We start from the raw sequence: 21,512 nt of genomic DNA on the forward strand, positions 1-21,512 counted from the left end.
ATGGATCAGGAATGGCAATGGATGAGAAAAGTCAATGTTGAGCAATGACTAAAACAAAGCAAAGGAATTGGCATAAATCATAGACACTACATTATGTGTGAAATGAAGTTCCCTTTTTTAATAAATTGCTACTTATATACTGTTTTAAATTACATTCCATTTCTGTAAAAACTCAGTTGTGCATATTTTATTACAGGAAAAAATGATTTCAAAGTGCCATGCATCATCCTAGTGCCAGAGAAGTCATTTAAATAGTCCCACAATGTTTATTAATTTATATCATAAATATTTCTAATTATTTAGAAGATTATTTGTCTAAAAGGCATTATGCACATGAACAAGATAGACTTCATAGTTGGACCTTACATTTTTTAACTACATTGTTTTGAAAGTAATAACCTTTAGGAGATAATTTATCACTATGCTTGAAACTGGTATCAAAGACAAAGTGTGAGAACATTTACGGATAAAAAATGATGTGACTAGCTTTGAGTTGTTTACTTAATTGAGATCAAAGAAATAAATAAAAAATTTGCTCCATTGTCCAAATATATTACAAACTGCTTATTACAAAAGAGTTCCAACTGACTTGATATCAATTATTTTTAAGCTGAGAAATAAAGGATCACGTAAAGACTGTTTTCAGTATAAATGCACACAGCCATGTGGCATTCCTTGGGTCTCCAGCTCGATATACTCAGTTGCTATAGAAACCATTTCTAAGGAAACAGGAGAAAGAAGTATGAGTATTTCGATTGCTGGCCGTGTGCCTGAAAGGAACAGTAAATAATTCGTGATACTTCTCTTGCATATAGGTGCTTATCAATTAAACAAATGAACTGAAGAATATATACTACCAGCTTCATTCTCATAGTTTTTAATAAATATATGTATAAATGAATGAAATAATTTTTAATGTTACATTTTACTTAATTACACACACTAACAATGAATAGCTAACCGAATAAGCAGATGCGTTGGAAAAAAGAACATTTGATTTTCATTTGTCACCTCTCCAAAATTTGAGTCGGGTTGAAAACTCCAATTGGAAACAGGTTAAATGTAACTATTTTATAACATAGTAAAAAATTCACAGAAGCATATAATCAGAGAAAATCTTACTCACTTCTTCACTGTGTCATGAGAAGCTGAGGTTAGTGACTTGCACCTGAGAAACGACTTGCACATAATCTGAAAGTAATTTAAGGAGAACTAGACTGGAATTTAAGTTCCCAAACCTAAATCCTATTTCTTCCACCACAACATTTACCTCAAAAATATGTTTTTAGAAACAATAAAATGAATCAAATTTATACTGAATGTTTACCCCTGCCCTCAATACTCAGGCCACAGAAGTGAATCAAACACAAATCTTGCCTTTAAACAACTCACTTTCTAGTGTTTGCTGAAGGCAAGTGTCAATTGTAATAGAAGGGTCATTATGGAGATATTGTACAAAGGGTGACTATTACATTTGCTTGTCCTAGGTCACCGCGGAACCTTGAGGGATAATTGGTAGGGAAAAAGTGAGAAGTTAAATTCATTGTATTTAGCTCACTCCTACCACATAAGAAACCCTTAATATATTAATTATTAGTTTTGCAGGAAAAAGGTTGTGTTTTATAAAAAACACATCACTCTGGTTTTCTAATAATCAGGCTCAATTAGCCCTATTCTGGAAATCGCTTAGCCTAGGTTAGAGTCACAAGCACTACCACTGGTCTCTCTTTTATTTATTTTTTGTTTATTACCCCCTTTTCTCCTCATATAAATACTTGTATGCTTATCTCAGTCTGGATAGTGAGAATCCACTTTTGCTGCACTCATTTACCCAGACTAGATCTAGGAAAGTGGGACACTGTCCATGTTTTACCAACTGGGAATCCACCTGTTGCTGTCTTCTGGTTTCTGCCTATCCTTTTGTACTGCAATATAATTTTCTGGATTCTCCTGTGCTGTAGGCAGAATACTGCACAGGCCCTTTCAAGGGCCTTTATCCTTGAATAATCTCTCTTTGAATGTGAATGAATCCTGTGAATATGATATCATTCTGGTGATTATAATATTACAACAAAAGAAGATTATGTGAGTGGACCTAATTCAATCAAATGAGCCCTTTAAAAGCAGAGGTACCCAGCCCCCTGTCCTCTGGCAGCAAAAGAGGAAATCACAGAGATTCAAAGGATGAGAGAGTATGGATACCAGGGATGTTCTCCCTTGCTGAGATGCAGGGGGTTATTGAAAGGGACCCCAAGGATGTCCTCTAGGAGCGAAAGCTATACCCAGCTGAGAAAACAGGCACCTAAAACCTAAGACAGTAAGGAAGTGAATTCTTCTAACAAGTAGTGAGTTTAAAGAAGACCTTAATCCCAGATGAGAACTGTAGCCATAAGAGAGAATCTGTTTACAGCATGTATGGGCTTCTAGCCTCTATACTCTGTAAGAAAATACACTTTTATAGCTTTAAGCCACCAAGATTATAGTAATTTGTTACATAGCAATAAAAAACTAAAACACCATGCTTTCTTCATAAGCCTTTTTCTTTAGCATCTGATAACAGTGAACCCAATCTCCCACTTGAGGTCTCATTTTTGATTAAATGTATTGGGGTGATATTGGTTAATAATCAATATCATAGGGTTGATAGGATTCAAGTATACAATTCTATGATATATTATCAGTATATCACATTGTGTGGCCACCACCCAAAGTCAAATCTTCTTCCATCAGCACATATTTGGCCCCCTTTTAGCCTTTATGAACTCCCCACCCCTTGTTCCTCTGGTAACCACAATACTGTTTCTATGACTTTTTATTTGTTTGTCTTTCCTGTTTATTTGTTGCTTTCAGTTTTATATCCCACATATGAGTGAAATCATATGGCTCTTGACTTTTATCTGATTTATTTCACTTAGCATGACATTCTCAAGATCTGTCCCTGTTGTTGCAAATGGCAGTATTTCATCGTTTCTTATGGCTGAGTAGTAGTCCTTTGTACCTATGCACCACATCTTCTTTATCCAGTCATCTTTATTTATACCAACCTCCACTGACCTGTCATGTTTCAGCCAACCGCTTAAGCAGGCTTTAGAATTAGAAATTGACATATAACATGGTTGTTGTTGTTTTTTAATGAAGAAACTACAGAAATAGAATTCTCCATTAATGAAAAAAGAATAACATAAAAAAATGAGAAGTGATATTTCCAATATTTTTAGAGACAGTTACATAATCTAGTCCTGAATCTAATTTGGTCTCCAAATCACATTGTCAGGATCAATAAAGTTAATGTTTTTTCTTCTCATTCTCAGATTTGAACTGAATTCATAATGTATGACAATTTTCCTATAGTTGCATGAAGTTAATCATGACCAGGTCTAAAGAAAGTATGATACTTATAAAGATTAGCAAGACCTGAATATAATTCTTTCAGATTTTTCCTATTTTTTCCTTATTTTTAGAATTATATTCCTATTTTTTTCTGAATGAAAATATGTGGAGTAAGAATATTTGAAAAGCATAAAAGTTCCTCTTTAAAAGTATAACAATATTTTAATAGCAAATACAATAGATGGCAGAAGTACTAAAACTTTGGCTTAATTTACCATTTCTAAATACTTGTACTATTTTTGTAATACTGGTTCTGTCCCAGAGTTGTTATGCATATTAAAGTGAAATTTTATATATTTTATCCTTAAATATTTAAAATAATTTCTCAAAAATCTAGACACACACATACTTATAATTTAAAAGATGAAGACCTGATATTGTTTATATAGTAAAATGAATAAAATAATACTAACATGAGTTTATTTTCTTGCTTGTGACTTAGTCAATTAATATGAAATCTCTCAATAAAATATCCTTTTGAAATGAATAAACAGAGACAATGGATTAACTTTAATTTCTATCACAGTAAATAAAGACAGAACCAAATTAATAAAATACAAATAAAATTACCTAGGTTTTGCATAGATATTGTAATTTAAATAAAATCCTTGTCATTTATAATGCTGAATTTACATATGTTTCAAAATATGAAACAAATATTTTGGCAATAAATTGATCATGGGGATGATTTTGAAATAATTTCTTCTTTTGCCTCTCTTCCCTCCTAGAAGGAGGGGATAAAGTTAGCTGATTAATTAATTGTCACTCCAAAGGTAGTAACTGCTTCCTTATTTAATGGCTGGTACTTTGCTACTAATGCCTTTTCTAGTTTATGCTAGAAACTTATTTTTCCTAGAACCTTTTCATTTGAAAAGGGCTTTCTGATGCTAATAGCATTTATTATTTTAGTTAGGAGTTTATCTTTGAGTCATATACTTTCTTGAAACTATTACTTTCTTAACTTTAAGTTTTAACCATTAATAATGTCTACCACTGTCTCTGTCTTGAAATATAGTTGACTTGGAAAAATAGCATTTCAATCTCCATATCAGATGGATTCAGTTTGTCCACTTGTGTGTTTGTGTTAGACACAGAGTCACCTTTGCTATGACCATATAACGGGCGGGGGCAAGAGCACAGCAACCTCAGGAGATAAACATAAATTCTCTTGCATTAGCATGACAACAATGAACAGGTTTTCTTCACCATGTATGTTTTGCTCTTAATTTGAATAAATGTTTTAACAGAAGATTTGTTTAACACTTTTATTGATTTTACTTTTAAGAATGATGATAGGTACAATTTATCTAGGCTTACCACCCCTGGATACTCAGGTAAGCACAGCACATGTATTGTCTAGTTTAATCTTCATGAGAGCTGTTTGCAGTGGTTATGATTATTATCCCTGTTTTAAAGCTAGAGATGTGAAATATTCCTAAGATCACATAGTTACTAAGTAGATTTGGAGCCAGATAGTTTGAGCCTAAATTCTAAAACCCCCATACTGTAGTAAGGACAGTGTAGAAAACACTATGCTACTTTCTATGGGGCATTAATAAAAAAGTGCAAGTTGTTTACATGCATATTTCAGTTTCCACTTTATTTCTGTGGAATCAAAATTGGCATTATCAATTTCTTATGCTTTTAAAAGTTAAATAAAGTATGAAATTGGGGGTAATTTCTGTGGCTCTAATAAATAAGTATACTACTTCAGTCAGTTGTGAAAAAATGTATAATTTTTTAATAGGCCCTATTGGTTTAAAAAGAAGACTTTTTCAAATATAAACTATAATACTTAAATTATCTAAACAAATTTTTACTCTTTATTGCTTTTGGCTGTCAAAATAATAAAATGCAACTTTATTTTATTTTTTTCATTATAGAAAGCTTGTTAGAGTGCTGTAAAAAGTGACAGAGGCAGTGGTATTGAAAAAAAGAGATAGATAAACCATTAGAGGAAATAAAAATGTATCCATAGTCTAAGCAAAATGGCAAGCTGCTTAAAAAGAAAAAAATCTTCACCCATAAGAGCATGGATTGAAAACCAAATGGAAAAACATAGTACATGGTTATGATCTTCAATCAAGAGCTGCATCTATAGATTAGATCTTCACATCTTGTTTTTCAGCATTAAATCACTCTTTAGAAAGTAAAATATGGACGTTTCAGAGGAAAGAGAAGGTAGAGAGCAGAGAAACATAATAGGAATATAGGAATTAATGTGGTTTCTACACTAGAGGATGCTGTAATTCAAAGGTGAGAGTTTAGGGGTTAGAATTGTCTCCCATCAAGTTGTGAGTGCAGGATGAGGAGTCATGCTCTCAGGAAGGAAGAGACAGCCTCATATGGAATTTAGGGAGCCCAGGGAAGGTGGGAAGAACCTCCTCAGAGCATCAACTGTTGAATCTTCTGGAACTAATGATAAAGATATGAATGTATTAATAAGAATTAAAGAGACCAGGGAAAGGGTTAGAAACCTCTGGCAAAGTATAACCATGGATTTAGAACCACGTGAAGTGTAAGTATATGGCTATATTCAGAAATCAAATATAAGAATAGGGTAAATTAGTCAATAACAAGTGAACAAGCTGAAGGTGGAGTATATATCAACAAAAGCCAGGACAATTATCAAGCTTAGATTTCAAATACTCACAGCTTAAGGACCAAATGTGTATTAATTGTGGTTGGGGCAGTAGTCTAGAAACTAAAGAGAGTGTGTAGAGTTGGATTAAAAAAGTAAAAGTTTAAGGAGAGGTTAATATTTAGATGGCATGTGACAGCAGTTTATATATATTCATATAACCCTCAGAAAATGGACTCCACAAAATTAGTGATAGTCCCATTTTACAGATGATTCACAGAGGCTAATCAGATAACTTTTCTAAAGTAAAAAAGCTAACAAGTCATAGAATGAGAACGCTATGACTTGTTCACCTTCCTAGCTTCTGCCATATTTACTGGGCAATGAAACTTCATAACTCAGAGTTTTTTAAAGTCTAGATAAATAGCCTGGGAAATGCATAAGGAATCTGGACCAACTTTTTGCCTTAGGGTGTCCTTAAGGGAAGATGATGAGACACACAGGGAGAATATCATGTGACAACAGAAGGCAGAAATTGGAGTGATGCAGTTGCAAGCCAAGGAACACCCAAGATTGACAGTCATTACTAGGAACTAAGAAGAGGCAAGGAAGAATTTACCTGTTAGGTTTCATTGAAAGAGTAGGGTCCTACAAATATCTTGTTTTCAGATTTCTAGGTTCCAGAAGTATGAGACAATAAATTGCTATTGTTTTAAGCCACCCTTATTTATGCTATATTGTTACAGAATCCCTAGAAAACTAAAACATTTTCATCAAAATATAATCATAATTTCAGCATTTGTGTCAAAGTTACAAAATTTCAGCATCAATGTTATCTAATCTCATGTCTTCAGCATCTGTCTCCTTTTCTTTTAATATTTTCTAACTCTAGCATCTTCTCTCTCAATAGTTCATATTACATTAAATCTCTCCATTCCATATTGACTTCCTGTTACATACAAAGCACATACCCAAGTCTATACCAACACATATACACACACATACATAGAATATACTAACTATATTATCACATGATCATGGCACAGATAGCTTGAATTATTAAATATTGTGATTAGTAGAGAATTCTTCCATTCAACACAAAATCACAAATAAATTCCCAAGAATAAGTATAGATTAACACATATTTCATGCTGAACATGACTAGTTAATTCATGGCAGATGCAGAAGTTAGAGGGCCTTTCTGTGCCTCAGGGATATAATAGGGAATGTCATTATAAACTTATCAGGCTTTTGCATTGTAACATCTATTGTTAGACACAGTTTTATAGCTGATAAAATGCCAGATAAATGTACTTGTAGCATGTCTGGAAAAAACTGGTTTGCATAATTTTCTCTTATTTGTCTTCAGAGGGCGGCTCAAGATATTTTTCTCTGCTTAATAAAATAAGTTACCAAAATAAAAATAATTCAATGTATCAGCAAATCCTGTTCACTCAACCTTCAAACTATACCCAGAACCTGCTCATTTCTCAAGACTTTACTGCTGATTTCTGGACTGCGCCATGGTGATTTCTTACCTCAACCAGGGCATCTGAGTCCTAACTGGTCTCCAGCCTAAATGTCAGCCCCACTCCCAACCACTAATCAATTCTCAATGGTGCAGCCAGAGTGATCACACAGATTATGTCATTTCTCTGCCCAAACCCCTGGAACAATTTGTGTTTCACTCAGGATACAAGACAGGCCTTTAAAATGGCTTAAAGTTCTTGGAATCTTATTGTCTTTCCCCCATCCTATTATCAATTGAACTCATCTTCTAAAAGAATCCCTCTTGCTTACCTGCTCAACCACAATGGCTTCCCTGACATATTCAGAAAATGTCAAACACACACCTACCTTAGCAGAGCATTGACCATTTACTCTTTACGGGATGTTTTTCTTTCTATATTTACACAGCCCTCACCTCCTTCAAGACGGCTTCCTCAGAGATCAAACCTGATCATCTGGTTGTTTCTCATCCATCTACCCAGAACTTGTGACACCCAGCTCCTTCCTATTCTGCTCCATTTTTTCTTTTATCCATACAGGCTGTCACAATATATAATATATAATATATAATATATAATATATAATATATAATATATAATATATAATATATAATATATAATATATAATATATAATATATAATATATACACACATATATTATATACATATGTAATATAAATATACTCAGAATATAAAATAAAAATTTATATTATATATACATACATATACACTCTGTATGTATATTAAAACTGTAGTATGTACACTTTATTATATAAAACAGGTTATATAAGAAACACAGATTTATTATGCTTAGTGTTTGCTCTCTGTGTCTCTCCACCAGAAATTAAGCTCAAAGAGGGCAAGAAGCATCTGTTCTGTTTAGTAGTGTATCACTCACACCATAAACAGAGACCAGGACATGGTGTATCTCCAATAAAATGTGTTGTTAACTGAAACATGGTTATTAAGAAAGAACATATGTTATGCTAATCTTAGATGATAACACTGTCAGACAGTTTGAGTAATATCTTAATTATTGACATTAAATAGCATCTCAAAATATTGCTGATGGATGTTCATAAAAGTGACAACTTGTCATATTGAACTACATGCTACAAGTATAAATAGACTTGAGAAGGAATAGAAATATCTTTTTTTCAACTTACAATGTACAAGTGACTGACAATAGTAAAAAGAACTGAGAAAAACTATGTTGGTGGATAGGCAAATCATTTTCCACATTAGCAGAATTAGAACATAGGCCCTACCCACAGACCAAAGACTATGAGCTTCAAGCTTAAACACAACCATTTAGAGATCAAATAAATATTAACTGATATTTTATTTTGATTATTTACTTCTATTTTTGAAATTTTATCTAGTTAGTCCTCATGGAATTTATTTTGGTGTAAGGCAGAGAGGAATAATTCTCAAAATGACAATGGGCCAACACAATTTAGTAAATATTAAAATCTTCCTTTATCAATTCAAATCCCCTTTTTATGTTTTTTATATCTATCATATGTATCTGAATTTTCTATTCTATTTCCTTTTATATGTATCCCTGTAATAATAACATACTACTTTATTATAATTTATTTTAATATATTTCATCAACATTCAAGCTCCCTTATTGCCATACCTATTCACCACTTCCTTGGTTATTCTCTTGCCCTTTAAAATTACTTGATCAAGTTCTAAATATGACTCCATTTTAACTTGTTTCAAATTGCTTTATACTTTTCAAATGTAGTGTCTATGGAATCTTAAGGGCTTAAAAGTCTGATACTTCAAATAAGGATATCATATCTCCATTTATCTAATCTTATGGTTATTTGATAAATTTTATCTTTTAACCTTTGCTCTGTAGTTTTAAGAAGCAGTAGTTTGTATTTTTTGTTAATTGGTTAATGCATTTTCTCATTAGATGTTCTAAATGCTATGTAAGAAATATGTGCACATGTGTATATAAGGCATTTTGACTTTATGAGTTTAATAAAACTACCTCTTCTGTTTCAACTTTAAGAATGGCATTGAATATTGTTGTGAGCTATTTATATATTTTTATGTTTGGAAAAAATAATAAATACTAAAAATTTTGAAGATAATATAAATCCTTATGATAAAAATAAAAGAAAAATACTCTTAATAAACTATAAATTGTCAACATCTTTTTACTTGAAGATGTAGCAAATTATATCATTAAATGTCTTAATTTGACTCTTCTTTTCATTCCTGAATAAAATTACCCTCTGTTATTTATTAGAATTTTACTAATATTTTATTGGATGTGTTTTAATTTAGAATTTTATGACTATGAATGAAATAAATAAAACTAAAAAATTATTTTGTACAATTTTTATTATCCATTGCTATTAGAGGATATTTGAGGCAGGAAGCTCTGGTTGCTCTATGTTACATCCTTCTCAAACAATTAGTAGAAAAAGTGAGTCATATCACTATAAGAAAACAATACACCCATCTGGACATGGCTCAATGGTTGAGCATCCACCTAGGATCCAGGAGATCACTGTTTGATTCCTGGTCAAGGCACATGCCCGAGTTGTGGGCTCAGTCTCTAGGCAGGGGCATGCAGGAGGCAGCTGATCAATGACAACTCTCTCATCATTGATGTTTCTCTCTCTCTCTCTCTCTCCCCCTTCCTCTCTGAAATCAATAAAAATATATTTTTTAAAAAAGAAAACAATACTGTGTTGTTGTTTTTCTCTCTCTCTCTTAAACTTCATTTGCTTCATGAGTTAAATTGACCCACAAAGGCTGGTTTGGTTTAGAGGATGTCTGAGAAAGATCATTTTTATCCAATCAAATAGTGCTGTCACTACCCTGCAAAACCAGGAATTCCACAGTTCACAATTACACAAAATTTTAAGAAACAGATTGTTAGAGGTAACTCCATGATGCCTCACTTTGCTTATCACAAGAGGTTGGTTGGAGTGTCATTTTCTTTCTCAGTGACCCAATGCAATCTGAGGGATCCACCAGAGCAAGGGAGCCCAGAATTACGGGCTTTCTACCTTTTATACTTTTTTAGTATAGAAGTAGCATGTAGGGAGGAAATAATAGTGCCCAATGGTCCACTTTAGAAACATGCAAGGAGATTCTTCCTTCATCAGTTATACACTTGTTCTATATTTTGACAGTGTCATGCAACCTAATCAAGATTTTAGCGCTATAGAACATTCTACTGTAGCCTACTCCACCTTTCCTTTACATGAGAAGATTGAACCAGATCTGTTTTTAAAGATCATGTCCAGCTACTGAATGAGTTTGGTTGACGAGAAGCACCAGTAGGACACTAGAGGAGGTAAGGCTGGATGTATATCTCCTGGTCTCCTGGTTGGTTTGCTTTGGACTGCCTGTCCCCTCTTCCTAAAGGCCATGACTTCTGTAAACTGGCAGTTTTTCTCCTTAGGTTCTGGATTTTGATAACTGCTCTTTCCTGTAGTAATGACATTCTGCTATTACTAGTCCCTTCAGAACCATAGAGTTTTCCTTAAATTTTATCCATATCTTTGTAAATAACTTCTGTAAATAAATTCTTCGCAAATATTCACTTGGAGCATACTGTCTATTCCCTGGCCAACACAGAAGGTGAACGTGTTGAAAAATGCTAACACGTGCCTTTTAAGTTATTGATTATCATATCTAAAATGATTAGGGAAGCAAGTAAAACTGGGAGGAGACTGGGAGAATTGAAGGAGGTAAAAATCATCAAAGAGTGTTTGCAGTTGGAGTTGAGGGGATGGGAAAAACAGAATGTGACAGTTTTGTTCATAGAAAGCAAACCTAGGATTTGATTTCCTGGAAATGTATAATTTGTATCCTGACTATTTCCAAGGGGCAAATTGTATTAGAGTAGAGGTATACTCAGCTGCATCTACTAAGAAACGTATACGTGACAAGTGACATATAAGGCATTGCCGATGAATCATACTAGTTACATAAAAAGCTTTCATCTTTTAAAAGTACAAGAAGAACACTTCATTTAAATTTGTACTTTCACTTATCATGTAATTTTTAGAAACTTTGTAAAGAGGGGGGAGGGAGGACTGGATGAAAGAAGGTAAAGAAATTAGCCAAAGAACCTCTATGCATAACCCATAGACACAGACAACAGTGTGGTATTAGCTGGAGGGATGGAGAGGAGGGGAGGGCTCAGTGGAGGTCGACAAAGGGGGGGCATCTGTAATAGTGTAAACAATAAAAATAAAGTTAAAAAATAAAATAAAGATTGTATAAAAGTGATGACCCCCCCCCCCAAAAAAAAAAGAAAAGAAAAAGAAAAACAAGAAAGAAAGAAAAACAAATTCATTATTATACTGAACACACCAAATATAATTATTTGGTCCTTAATATTATTGAGTTGGCTGGCATAAATTCTATTCTTAAAAATTTCTAAAATATGTGTTTCCTCTGAAGCATAGACATACAACCACACATGCACACATATAAAACCAATTTCTCACTGAATAAAAATTAACTTCACTGCCACAATTACACTTGAAATTCTGCAAGATAGAACTTCTTTAAATGATGAAAAAAATCTCTTTCTGCTAAATACAATTCATCAATTTTTTTTGCATGCCTCCCAATTTGATAGTAATTACAAAGGTAGAGAAGATTAGTGATTTCTAAAGTGCTTTAAAATAAGGACAGTTATCTAAGAGAAGTGGCTTTTTATTAATTATTTCAAGTTCACACACAGAATATTATCATGTTTCAATATTTATGTAGCATTTTGTTGAAAAAATACATGAATTTAATTTATATTCTGAGTTATATTCATGAAGGCATCACAGCTTTGCATTAGGAAATGATAAACCACACCATGTAGGATGGAAAAACCCAACAAAGATCCCTTAACTTCTTCATCTTTCCAGTTAAAAAAAGAGAAAATACCAGTACTGAAGAAAATGCTAGAAAGTGTGTTTTATTGTGTTCAACCTGACAAAGAAGCTATTTCAAGAAATGAGAGTAATAAAAGTTATTCCTAAACTTTGAAAGACCCTTTGTAATGAATTGAACTAGTTCAGTTTCTGATTGCTTGCCAGCAGTAGCGCCGTCTCCCACAAACTCCCCTATTGATCTGGTAGCCTTTGTGGCAGTGCATAAAGAATAACCATCTGTGTCAGGTACAACAGCAGGTGCCGTCTTCATTGACTCGCTGCTGCCCTGATTACAAAGAACCTGTTTAGGGCACCTGGTGACTACAACTGGCTCTTTCTTCCCTGTAGAAAAGAAACTCATTTCTAAAAGTTTATTGAACTGAAACTGAGAAACTCACCAGAAATCATCAGCTGACGAGGTGCTGGAATGGACTCCAGTGAAGACAAAGGAAGAGATGCAATGATGGGGAGCCTCTGGCCTGCAGCAGCAGACTCCCAGGCATGCACACTAGGCTGAAGTTCCCATCTGGACCATTCTGAAGATGTTCTGAACTCTTCTTTTAAATCAGATGTTAAAGTCAGATAATCTGAATAATATGTCCGAGCAGGCATAAATACAGCCGTGGGGAAAGAGGTCTGTATCGGAAGTGACTGAGTTGGTGAAATGGTATATAATGCAACATTAGCGGTTGTTTCTGAGATATCAGACATTGAGTCTATATACAGTGGAGGGTTGTATTTGAGGTCCTTTGAACATACAGTTTCTGGATGACCTCGTAAGTTAAATCCAAAATCCAGAGAACTACCACTTTTGTGAAACTTGAACTGTTTTTGAGATCCTTTACTCTCTTGCATGCCCAATAAATTGTCTTGATTCAGTACTTTGGTGGGACACAGAGTTATACCATATTGTCCTATTTTCAATATTTTAAAAATGTTTCTTGATACACATGGATCACCGGTAGCCAGTGTTGAAGCCAAATCAGAATTCATCAGGTTTAAAGAGACACTTAGTGAAGGGGCAATGGGTAAACAAGTCTTATCCAAACATAAATTAACATCCAAATTACTTGACAGGGCAATGGATTCCTCCAAGGGTGAGAATGAAATTATTATTATTCCTTTTGTACTCTTTTTAGAAGGAAATAAAGATGACAGTTCTGTGAATGCCACTGATGACGTTATTTCAGTAGCAGAAGAAAACCAATGCCCAGAAGTGATACTTTGTGTTCCCATTAGTGCATACCAGCTGGCTAATATCGCTGAGCTCATCCCGAATGTCTCATAAAAATGGAACTGTTTGCTATGCGAAACTTGATTTAAGAATTTATGAGACGATTTTATTTCAGTCATAGAACATGTTGCACGTGTTTGGCTTGATTCACTTAAGGAATCAGCAGTCTGTGATTTGGTATTTGTGAGTCTCCGGTTGCTAGAAGCTTCGGTAATAATCTGGTAGTCACTGGGAATGGAGGCTTGTGTAGTGAATCTGGGCAGAGTGGGTGAGTTTAAGACGGCTACCTGTTTAGATATAATTATCCTAGCAGGAGAAATGGAAGATGTTGAGGAGCTCAGCAATCTCCAGTACTCTCTTCTTGAAATTACGGAGACAGCTGAATATTTCTCAGTATCCTCTTGAGACCCTCTAGAAACAATTGGAGGGGTGCTTGTGGAAGCAGCTGTGAGCAGGAATCCAGGGGAGAGTAGTGAGTGCCTTTTAAACTCAACATCAGCCCTTGGAATGCCACTAATTACTGAACTCATTTCGGTAGCAGATAAGGCAACAGTCGGATCATTGTCAAATAATAAAGATTGTGTAGGAAAAATAAAATCTGCCATTAAGGAAGAGATGATAAGTGAGGTCCTCTCTCCCCTATTGAAGGAGAATCCTGGTGTGCCAGCTGAAGTTTGGGCAGGCATATGTGATACAGATGTACTGCTCCGGACAATTTGTGTTGGGTTATAAACATCAAAGTTCAGAAACTGAGAAGAGGAAACAGCTATGGAAGAAGTAAGAGTGTGTTTTGCTGAAAGCTGTCTAGTAGAAATCAGTTCTTCCAGTAAATAGCTTTCGAAAGATATGCCAATACTTAATGCTGACAAGCCAGTGGTTGAGAGAACATCATGCTTGAAAATGTCTGTCTCCTTTAAACCTTAAGAGAAGAAAAAGCCAAATTAAAAAGAAAGAAAGAATAAAAATGAATTGAAAATGAACAACTTTGGCCCTGGGCTGACTCTTCTGCAAATTGCATTGCCACCTCACAGCCATTATATGCAGACAAATATGGCTCTGTAAATCATACTGCATATAAAAGTGTATGAGAAAGTTTAGTGACTACACAAACTGCATAAGGCAAAGATTCCTATTATCCACACTCCACGGGAGGGCCAAAGTCAGAACAAATGGTGTTAGGCAGAATGGACACATTACAAACTAAATAACTCCTTTGAATTATAAAACATGAAAAATTTACAACTCTTTGTCATTGATTGATCAGTGACTATTACTATTTGACCTACTGGGTTAGTAATGTTAGAAAAAGTAATTTTACTTTCTAAATAGGTAAAATATTCTGTGTATTAGATCATATATTTCAATTTAATTCTTTAAAAGAACAGAAATTTATATAGACAAAAATAGGGGAGTCTGCCTTTCTGCTTATAATATCAGCCTTCAAAAATATTTTCTTTAAACAATGAATATCTTGCTAAGGGCTATAATTCTCATTCTGATTGTTCTGAGTGACTGACTATATGAAGAATGAATGTGGAATTTAACATACGATATGTATTTAAAATATGGCATCATATGACTTAGCAAATTAAATACTATGATATATTAAAACATATTCAAGTTATCAAAATACTTAACAAGAATTAAAAAAACAGATTTTTAAAACTCAGAGTATTTTTTCAATAAATTGATAAGAATATAAATTTACATATAATATTTAAAGGACATTAAATAAAGACAATGAGGGAAATAGTACAAAACCCTTATAAATAATTTTTACTGATAGTTAAAACAAAATGAGCTGAGATTGGAGGTCTAGTTCAATACCCATATTTACATTTCAGAATAAAGACTATTAATGAACATTTTTGCATTCTTTTAGAAAGAGTATTTATTAGCAAAGTACATCAATATTCTTAAAACAAAACTTCAAACATGATACATAACCAACAAGAATTGTTAAGACAACTTTATGCTTTTGATATATGTATCTTGGAAAAATTGCAATATCAGAAAATAAGTTTCAATATGCAACTTTCTCAAATACAAATGTCTTCATATCTTACTCTCATCTACTTACCTTGATCAAATGAATAAGTATTCATTATAGTCCATAGCCTTGTAGCCCTTGAAGATAGAAAGCTACTGACTAAATTCTCAGAAGAGGGCACTGTATATGTTTGTGTAGAAATGGCATCTGTTCTTTGAGAGATGGGAGGTAAACAGCTAATTCTCCTTATATCATCACCACAAAGAAGCTCAATGGAGCAGGTCTGCAAACAATAATTACATTAATTAAGCTCAGAGTTTTTTTTCAATTTATGAGAGAGAACTTTTAAAATTAGTTTTGAGGTCACTTGCATTTTAATAGTCGTCGTATTAAATAGATCAAGTCATCACTTTATTTTGTTTGAAAATAAAACCTCTATAGTAAATTTTACCTATATTTGAAAATTAATTCAATTTTCATATTTTGGATATGCTCAATTGAATGGCTAAATTTATTCTTAATTCCTCTAAGTCAAAAGACTACATTTGCCTTGAGGATTTTTTTTTTCCAATGAAAAATTTGTACTGTACGGGAGTCAATATGGATCTAATGGCTCCATTACAAATTATAAACCATTCAGCCCTGGCTGGGTGGCTCAGTTGGTTGGAGTGTTGTTCTGAACACCAAAAGGTCATGGGTTAGATTCCTGGTCAGGGCACATACCTGGGTTGCAGACTCCATCCCAGATGGGGCCCATGAGGGAGACAACGAATTGGTATTTCTCACATTGATATTTCTCTCTCCCTCCCTCTCTTTTTCTCTCTAATATCAATAAAAACATATCCTCAGGTGAGGATTAAAAGGAATATAAACTTTTCTGCTCTAAATGTCATATTTATCTGAAATATAATACAAAATTCAGTATCTACAATAGATAATTTACAAACCTTTTCTTGTGATGTTTGAATCATTTAAATTCATATGGGCTTACAAGCAATGATCCTTACATGTTTTAGTTTGATGTGAAGAGCTTATTTCTGCCATATAGTTATAAAAGAATTTTTTTTTAGCTCATAGGAAAGAGAACTGTGATGCATGCATAAACAAGTGCAAATGGATCAGGGGAGACTCCTTTAAATGGTTAAAAATTAGTTATACTATTTGAAGAATTTTAAACATTAAGAAAATACAATTCAAATATTATTTTAAAATACAAATACATTTCTATTTCTTAACTCTAAAGACATATTCAATAGTTATCTGGCTTCACTGTTCTAGTATTTGTCCAAGATTGTATCTAATTTGAACAAAATCTAAATTTTGCTTTAGATACCCTTTTTCTTTTTTTGTTTCACTGTTAAATATACTGTATTCACTTTCAAATCACACCTGAAAGTACTTATGAAGGCCATAGAATTCTTGATGTTATATAACTGGTTTAAAAATTTAACATACAGAAAATAGTAAAAAGTGAAGGTAGAAGTGATAGAAGAAACAGCAAGAAAATGATGTATTATGATTCCAAACTTTAAAGACCAAGAGATTTATTCTCCATTCCAGGGTAAGTAGCAAGCCTTGGAAAGATGATAGATTAATAAAAATGCTCAGGAAACTAGGATAGAGACCAGAATGTCAATATACTAGCTTACAGTGAAAAAGTAGCTGTTACACAGCTCATAAATATTTGCACGTCCTGGTCAGCATTTTCCTACTGAATCACAATCAGAAGCTATTATTAACTACCTTGAAAAATCTCTACCACAGGGTTAAGGGATCCTCAAAGGCCTCATGATCAACAAGTTTTCTGTGTGTCTTCATAGCTACACAAAAATCACAGGTTACCTTGACATGCATTAGATCAGAACATGTAAAACTAGGTGATTTGAATGCTTAATGACATAGGGCTAAGATATTGCCGTAAGAATGATGTATGACACTTAATATACACTGATTAAACCTATCTATCCTTACACAACTTTACACTGACACTGCCAACATTTGTCTCTATGATCCTGATATGTTCTCTAATAGTGTCGACTACTATATCATTGGATGTGTTAATACATTCATTCTTCCAGGTGATACTTCACTGATATTTATTAAAACTTAATATGTGCCAAGATGATTAGAGTCATTTACATAAAACTTCATAACTTTTAAAAAATATTTTTTTCTTTCTAAATCTGTATTTGAGAAAAATAATGCAAATAACATCTTTCAAATCAGAGCTGTATGAGAATACGGTCATCTACTTTTCCAAGGACATTGTGTAGCCCTCTCTGTATTCACTCAACAAATGTTTATTAATCAATTGCCAAGTGTCAGTGACTGTTGTTAAGTGCTATCAATGAGGTGAGTGGTGTTGCCACCTAATAATTTGAAGATCAGTGGTGAAGATCAGTTAGGAACTGGAGGTAGACCAAAATTTCTGTTAAAACTCTTTAAATTTGAGAATCTTACATCCAGATATGGGTGTAGAATAGGGAATTGAATATATGAGTCTCTCTCAAGAGAGAATTACCCTTAATTTATTTCACTTAAGTAAGAAGTATGATTTAAATGAAACCAGTGTTATCCCATAGCCTTTTCTCTAATCTGGAGTCACAGAGCTGGAAAATGGCAGAGCCAGGATTCATATGTAGGCAATGAGGCTTCACAACCTACACTCTATCAATATGCTATATTTTTGTCTCTTGTTACATCTTCAACATTTGCTATAAACAGTTCTACCCTATAGTTGATCATTTTAGATGCTATAATTAAAACACCCTTCTATTTTAACAGCCTGTTTAACAAACATCACTATCAATTAAAATTAATGATCACCAACAATGTGTTACATTCTGTGCAAAACAGTGGCTATTATTGAAAAGAGTTTACAACCCTGTGGGTTACATTTTTTCATTCTATTGACAGTAATAGTTGAAGATGTAATGTTATACTTCAACTGAATTTTCTACTTGAAATAATGAGCATGCAATACAGGCAAAAACAAACAAACAAACAAACAAAAAAATCCCGGTGGTCACAATCAGTGTCATATCAATCTAATTCTGTAGTTTAAGCTACTTTCCTCAGAACTGGGGGGCCAAATTCACTCCTTAAAGTTTACTAAAATAATTGACAGCTTGAATTTTTTCATACTATCAAAATATATATTATTATGTTTATTGTTTATATTGAAAACTGGATAATTTATGGATACCAGTGCTAATGGAAATATGGATCCCTTTGTTGAAAAATGGTTAAATATTCAAGTAAGCGACAGCAGAATATTAGACCAAGTGTATGTGTGGGTGGGGGGAGAGTCTGCTATGACAGGGTCTTATGCAACACATCGATGCTATCAGCCTACTTATTATATAGTATTTTGCCAGACACTATAGCACTGGATTTACCTGCTTGTACCTTGCTGCTGTTTGTGAATTTGTTCAGGGTAATATTTGCCTTCTTAAATGAAATACTATTTTGACAATCAAAAGAAACAGTTCAGATGATTTGTATGATTAAATTCATGACACAGTGTTTCTTGTAGAATTATAAAGAAAACATTAGGGAAAGGAGCCAAGATAAAGTAACCAAGCAAGTCAGTTTCTAAGTGTAAGCTTAGTTACCCCATCAATTACAGTTCTTAGAAGCAATAAACTCTTCCTAGTTTCCTAGACATGAAACTTGCAATTTATGCTAATTGGAATTATCATGTTTCATTAGAAAAGGTTCACTAAACTGAAGTTCTCTTTAGATAATCTCTGCTTTTTGGTAAAATCTTACATTATTTACATCATTTCTAATTCTAAAAAGTTTCACTAAATAGATTTTACTACAAAAATTCTCAGGACAGTTACAAATCACTGTCCAGTCATAAGACCAATTAGCAATACTTTGCATCTAGTTAGTATACTTCCCCCATAACGTCTTGGTTAGATTGGGGGGGGGTGGGGGGAAGTACAAGGCGAAACTTTACTCTCATCGTGTCTGCGGTAGGCAGAGTTATAAATTTAAAGATGCCCTCAAGATTTCCTGCCTATCCTAAATCTCCACTCCCCACCCTCCCAACCCTCAAGTGTATAGGCCCTGCATAACACATGATAGATTTCATCCCATGATTAGGTTGGGCGATGTTATGTGGTACAGTTGACATTAAGAAAAGGAGATTGGCCCTAGCCAGTTTGGCTCAGTGGTGAGAGCATCGGCCCATGGACTGAAGGGGTCCCAGGTTCGATTCCGGCCAAGGGCACGTATTTTGGTTGCAGGCTCAATTCCCAGCCCCTGTTGGGGCACATGCAGGAGGCAACCAGTCAATGTCTCTCCCCCTCCCCCCCCCTTCCACTCGCTCTGAAAAGCAATGGGAAAAATATCCTCTAGTGAGGATTAAAAAAAAAGAAAAAAAGATTGCATACACCCCTTAAAACCAGAGTTTTCTCTGGCTGTGTACAGAGGAAGAAGGCAGAGATTTGAAGTATAAGAAGGATTTGGGCCCTGTTGCTGGTTTAAAGAAGGATTTGAGCCCTGGTTTAAACATAGAAGGAGCCAAACAGCAAGAAATTCAGGTAGGCCCTAGGAATTGCGGGCAGCCTCCAGCTACAACCAGCTAGGCAAGGAGGAATTCAGACATACAATCAACCAAAGCTAATCACTGAACTGAATTCCGCCAATGGCAGAAATGAGCTTGGAGGTAGATTTTTCTCCAGCCTCCAGGGAAGAAGTTAACCTAGCTGACACATTGATTTCAGCCTGAGCCGAGAAGCCTGGGAAGTCAGCCACGCCGTGCCTGACTTCTGACCTACGCAACTACTAGCTAACAAATGAATGTTGTTTTAACCTGCTAAATTTGTAGTAAGTTGTCACGCAGCAATAAAAACAAATACACTGTCCCACCAACCTCAACAACAGTAAATACCAAGAAACTGGGTTCTATCCAGTTCCAGAGAAAATGCTCATCATGCAAGGCAGTATATTAATCCTATCACCAAGAGTTGGTGGTGTCTTTCATTTTTGTTTGAGTCGGTCCTGGACCTTTGTGGCCTCAGATCCATTGCTCTCCTTCCCCCTTCTCTGCTTTGCGTCAGGTTGGGGGGACCTGACTGACTGTAGGCTGCACTTCCTGGGTTTCTGTAGTAGTTGGTGTCCACCAGTGGAGCCACTGGTGTCACAGTGAGGAGTGGAGGAAGGGAGAAACCAAGGCATCTCTACTCCTCTCTGTAAGCACAGGCGCTGTCTCAGGCAGCATCTTTCAGGGGAGTTTTCCCCATGGTCACCGCCTCTTCCTTTTTTCTTCCCAGGCTCCTTTGGGTAGTTTCATGCTGTTGCTAATCTGTGCTTACCTCACTGTCCTCTAGTTGGATCTCTGCTCTTCCTTCACCTCGGTAACCAATCCTCTCTATTATAAATGCTAGAAATTATTTCTGTTTTCCTGATTAAGAAACTAATTGATCCAGTGTTGCTGTCCTATGAAGGATACTTGGCAGATCCTGTATGCAGTTATCTAACTTGACTGGAAGATGAAAGGTAAAGTAGATGTCAAATTGAAGGTGGGAATTCTATCCTGAAGATTGATATCATTCACCCATAATGATAATAAAAAACCTATATTATTGATCAGAGATTAAATGTTAAGAATATATAGGTATAAAATATGTAATATTGAGATTCTTTTATGCTGTACAGTTGGGTAATATACTTATTTTTATTTTTAGTTTTTCTGAAATTTCCTATATAAAATCAATATGCATAGAGTTCATGCTAATAATTAGATTTGTCAATCGCATGACTGTTTGTACATCAACTTGATGCATATGTCTTTATCAGTTTACTAAAAGTTTCTCTAGGCAGCAACCTATCGCCCTATTCGCCACCATGGCCAGTGCTAGTATGATGTCTGCTGCATACTTACATAGCTAGT

General features: G+C 34.3%; 1 protein-coding gene across 1 annotated transcript in view; it reads right to left on the reverse strand.

Annotated features, from left to right (window-relative positions):
• Positions 1-21,512, reverse strand: part of EYS (eyes shut homolog) — a gene marked incomplete at both ends in the record, with an annotated part of 1,105,706 nt that overhangs the window by 536,308 nt on the left and 547,886 nt on the right. The window contains 2 exon segments of the mRNA XM_081140616.1: positions 12,785-14,539; positions 15,701-15,893. Coding sequence (XP_080996742.1) covers positions 12,785-14,539; positions 15,701-15,893 — 1,948 coding nt within the window.

The sequence above is a fragment of the Miniopterus schreibersii genome (assembly GCF_964146895.1).
Source record: "Miniopterus schreibersii genome assembly, chromosome: 6".
Classification (NCBI taxonomy): domain Eukaryota; kingdom Metazoa; phylum Chordata; class Mammalia; order Chiroptera; family Miniopteridae; genus Miniopterus; species Miniopterus schreibersii.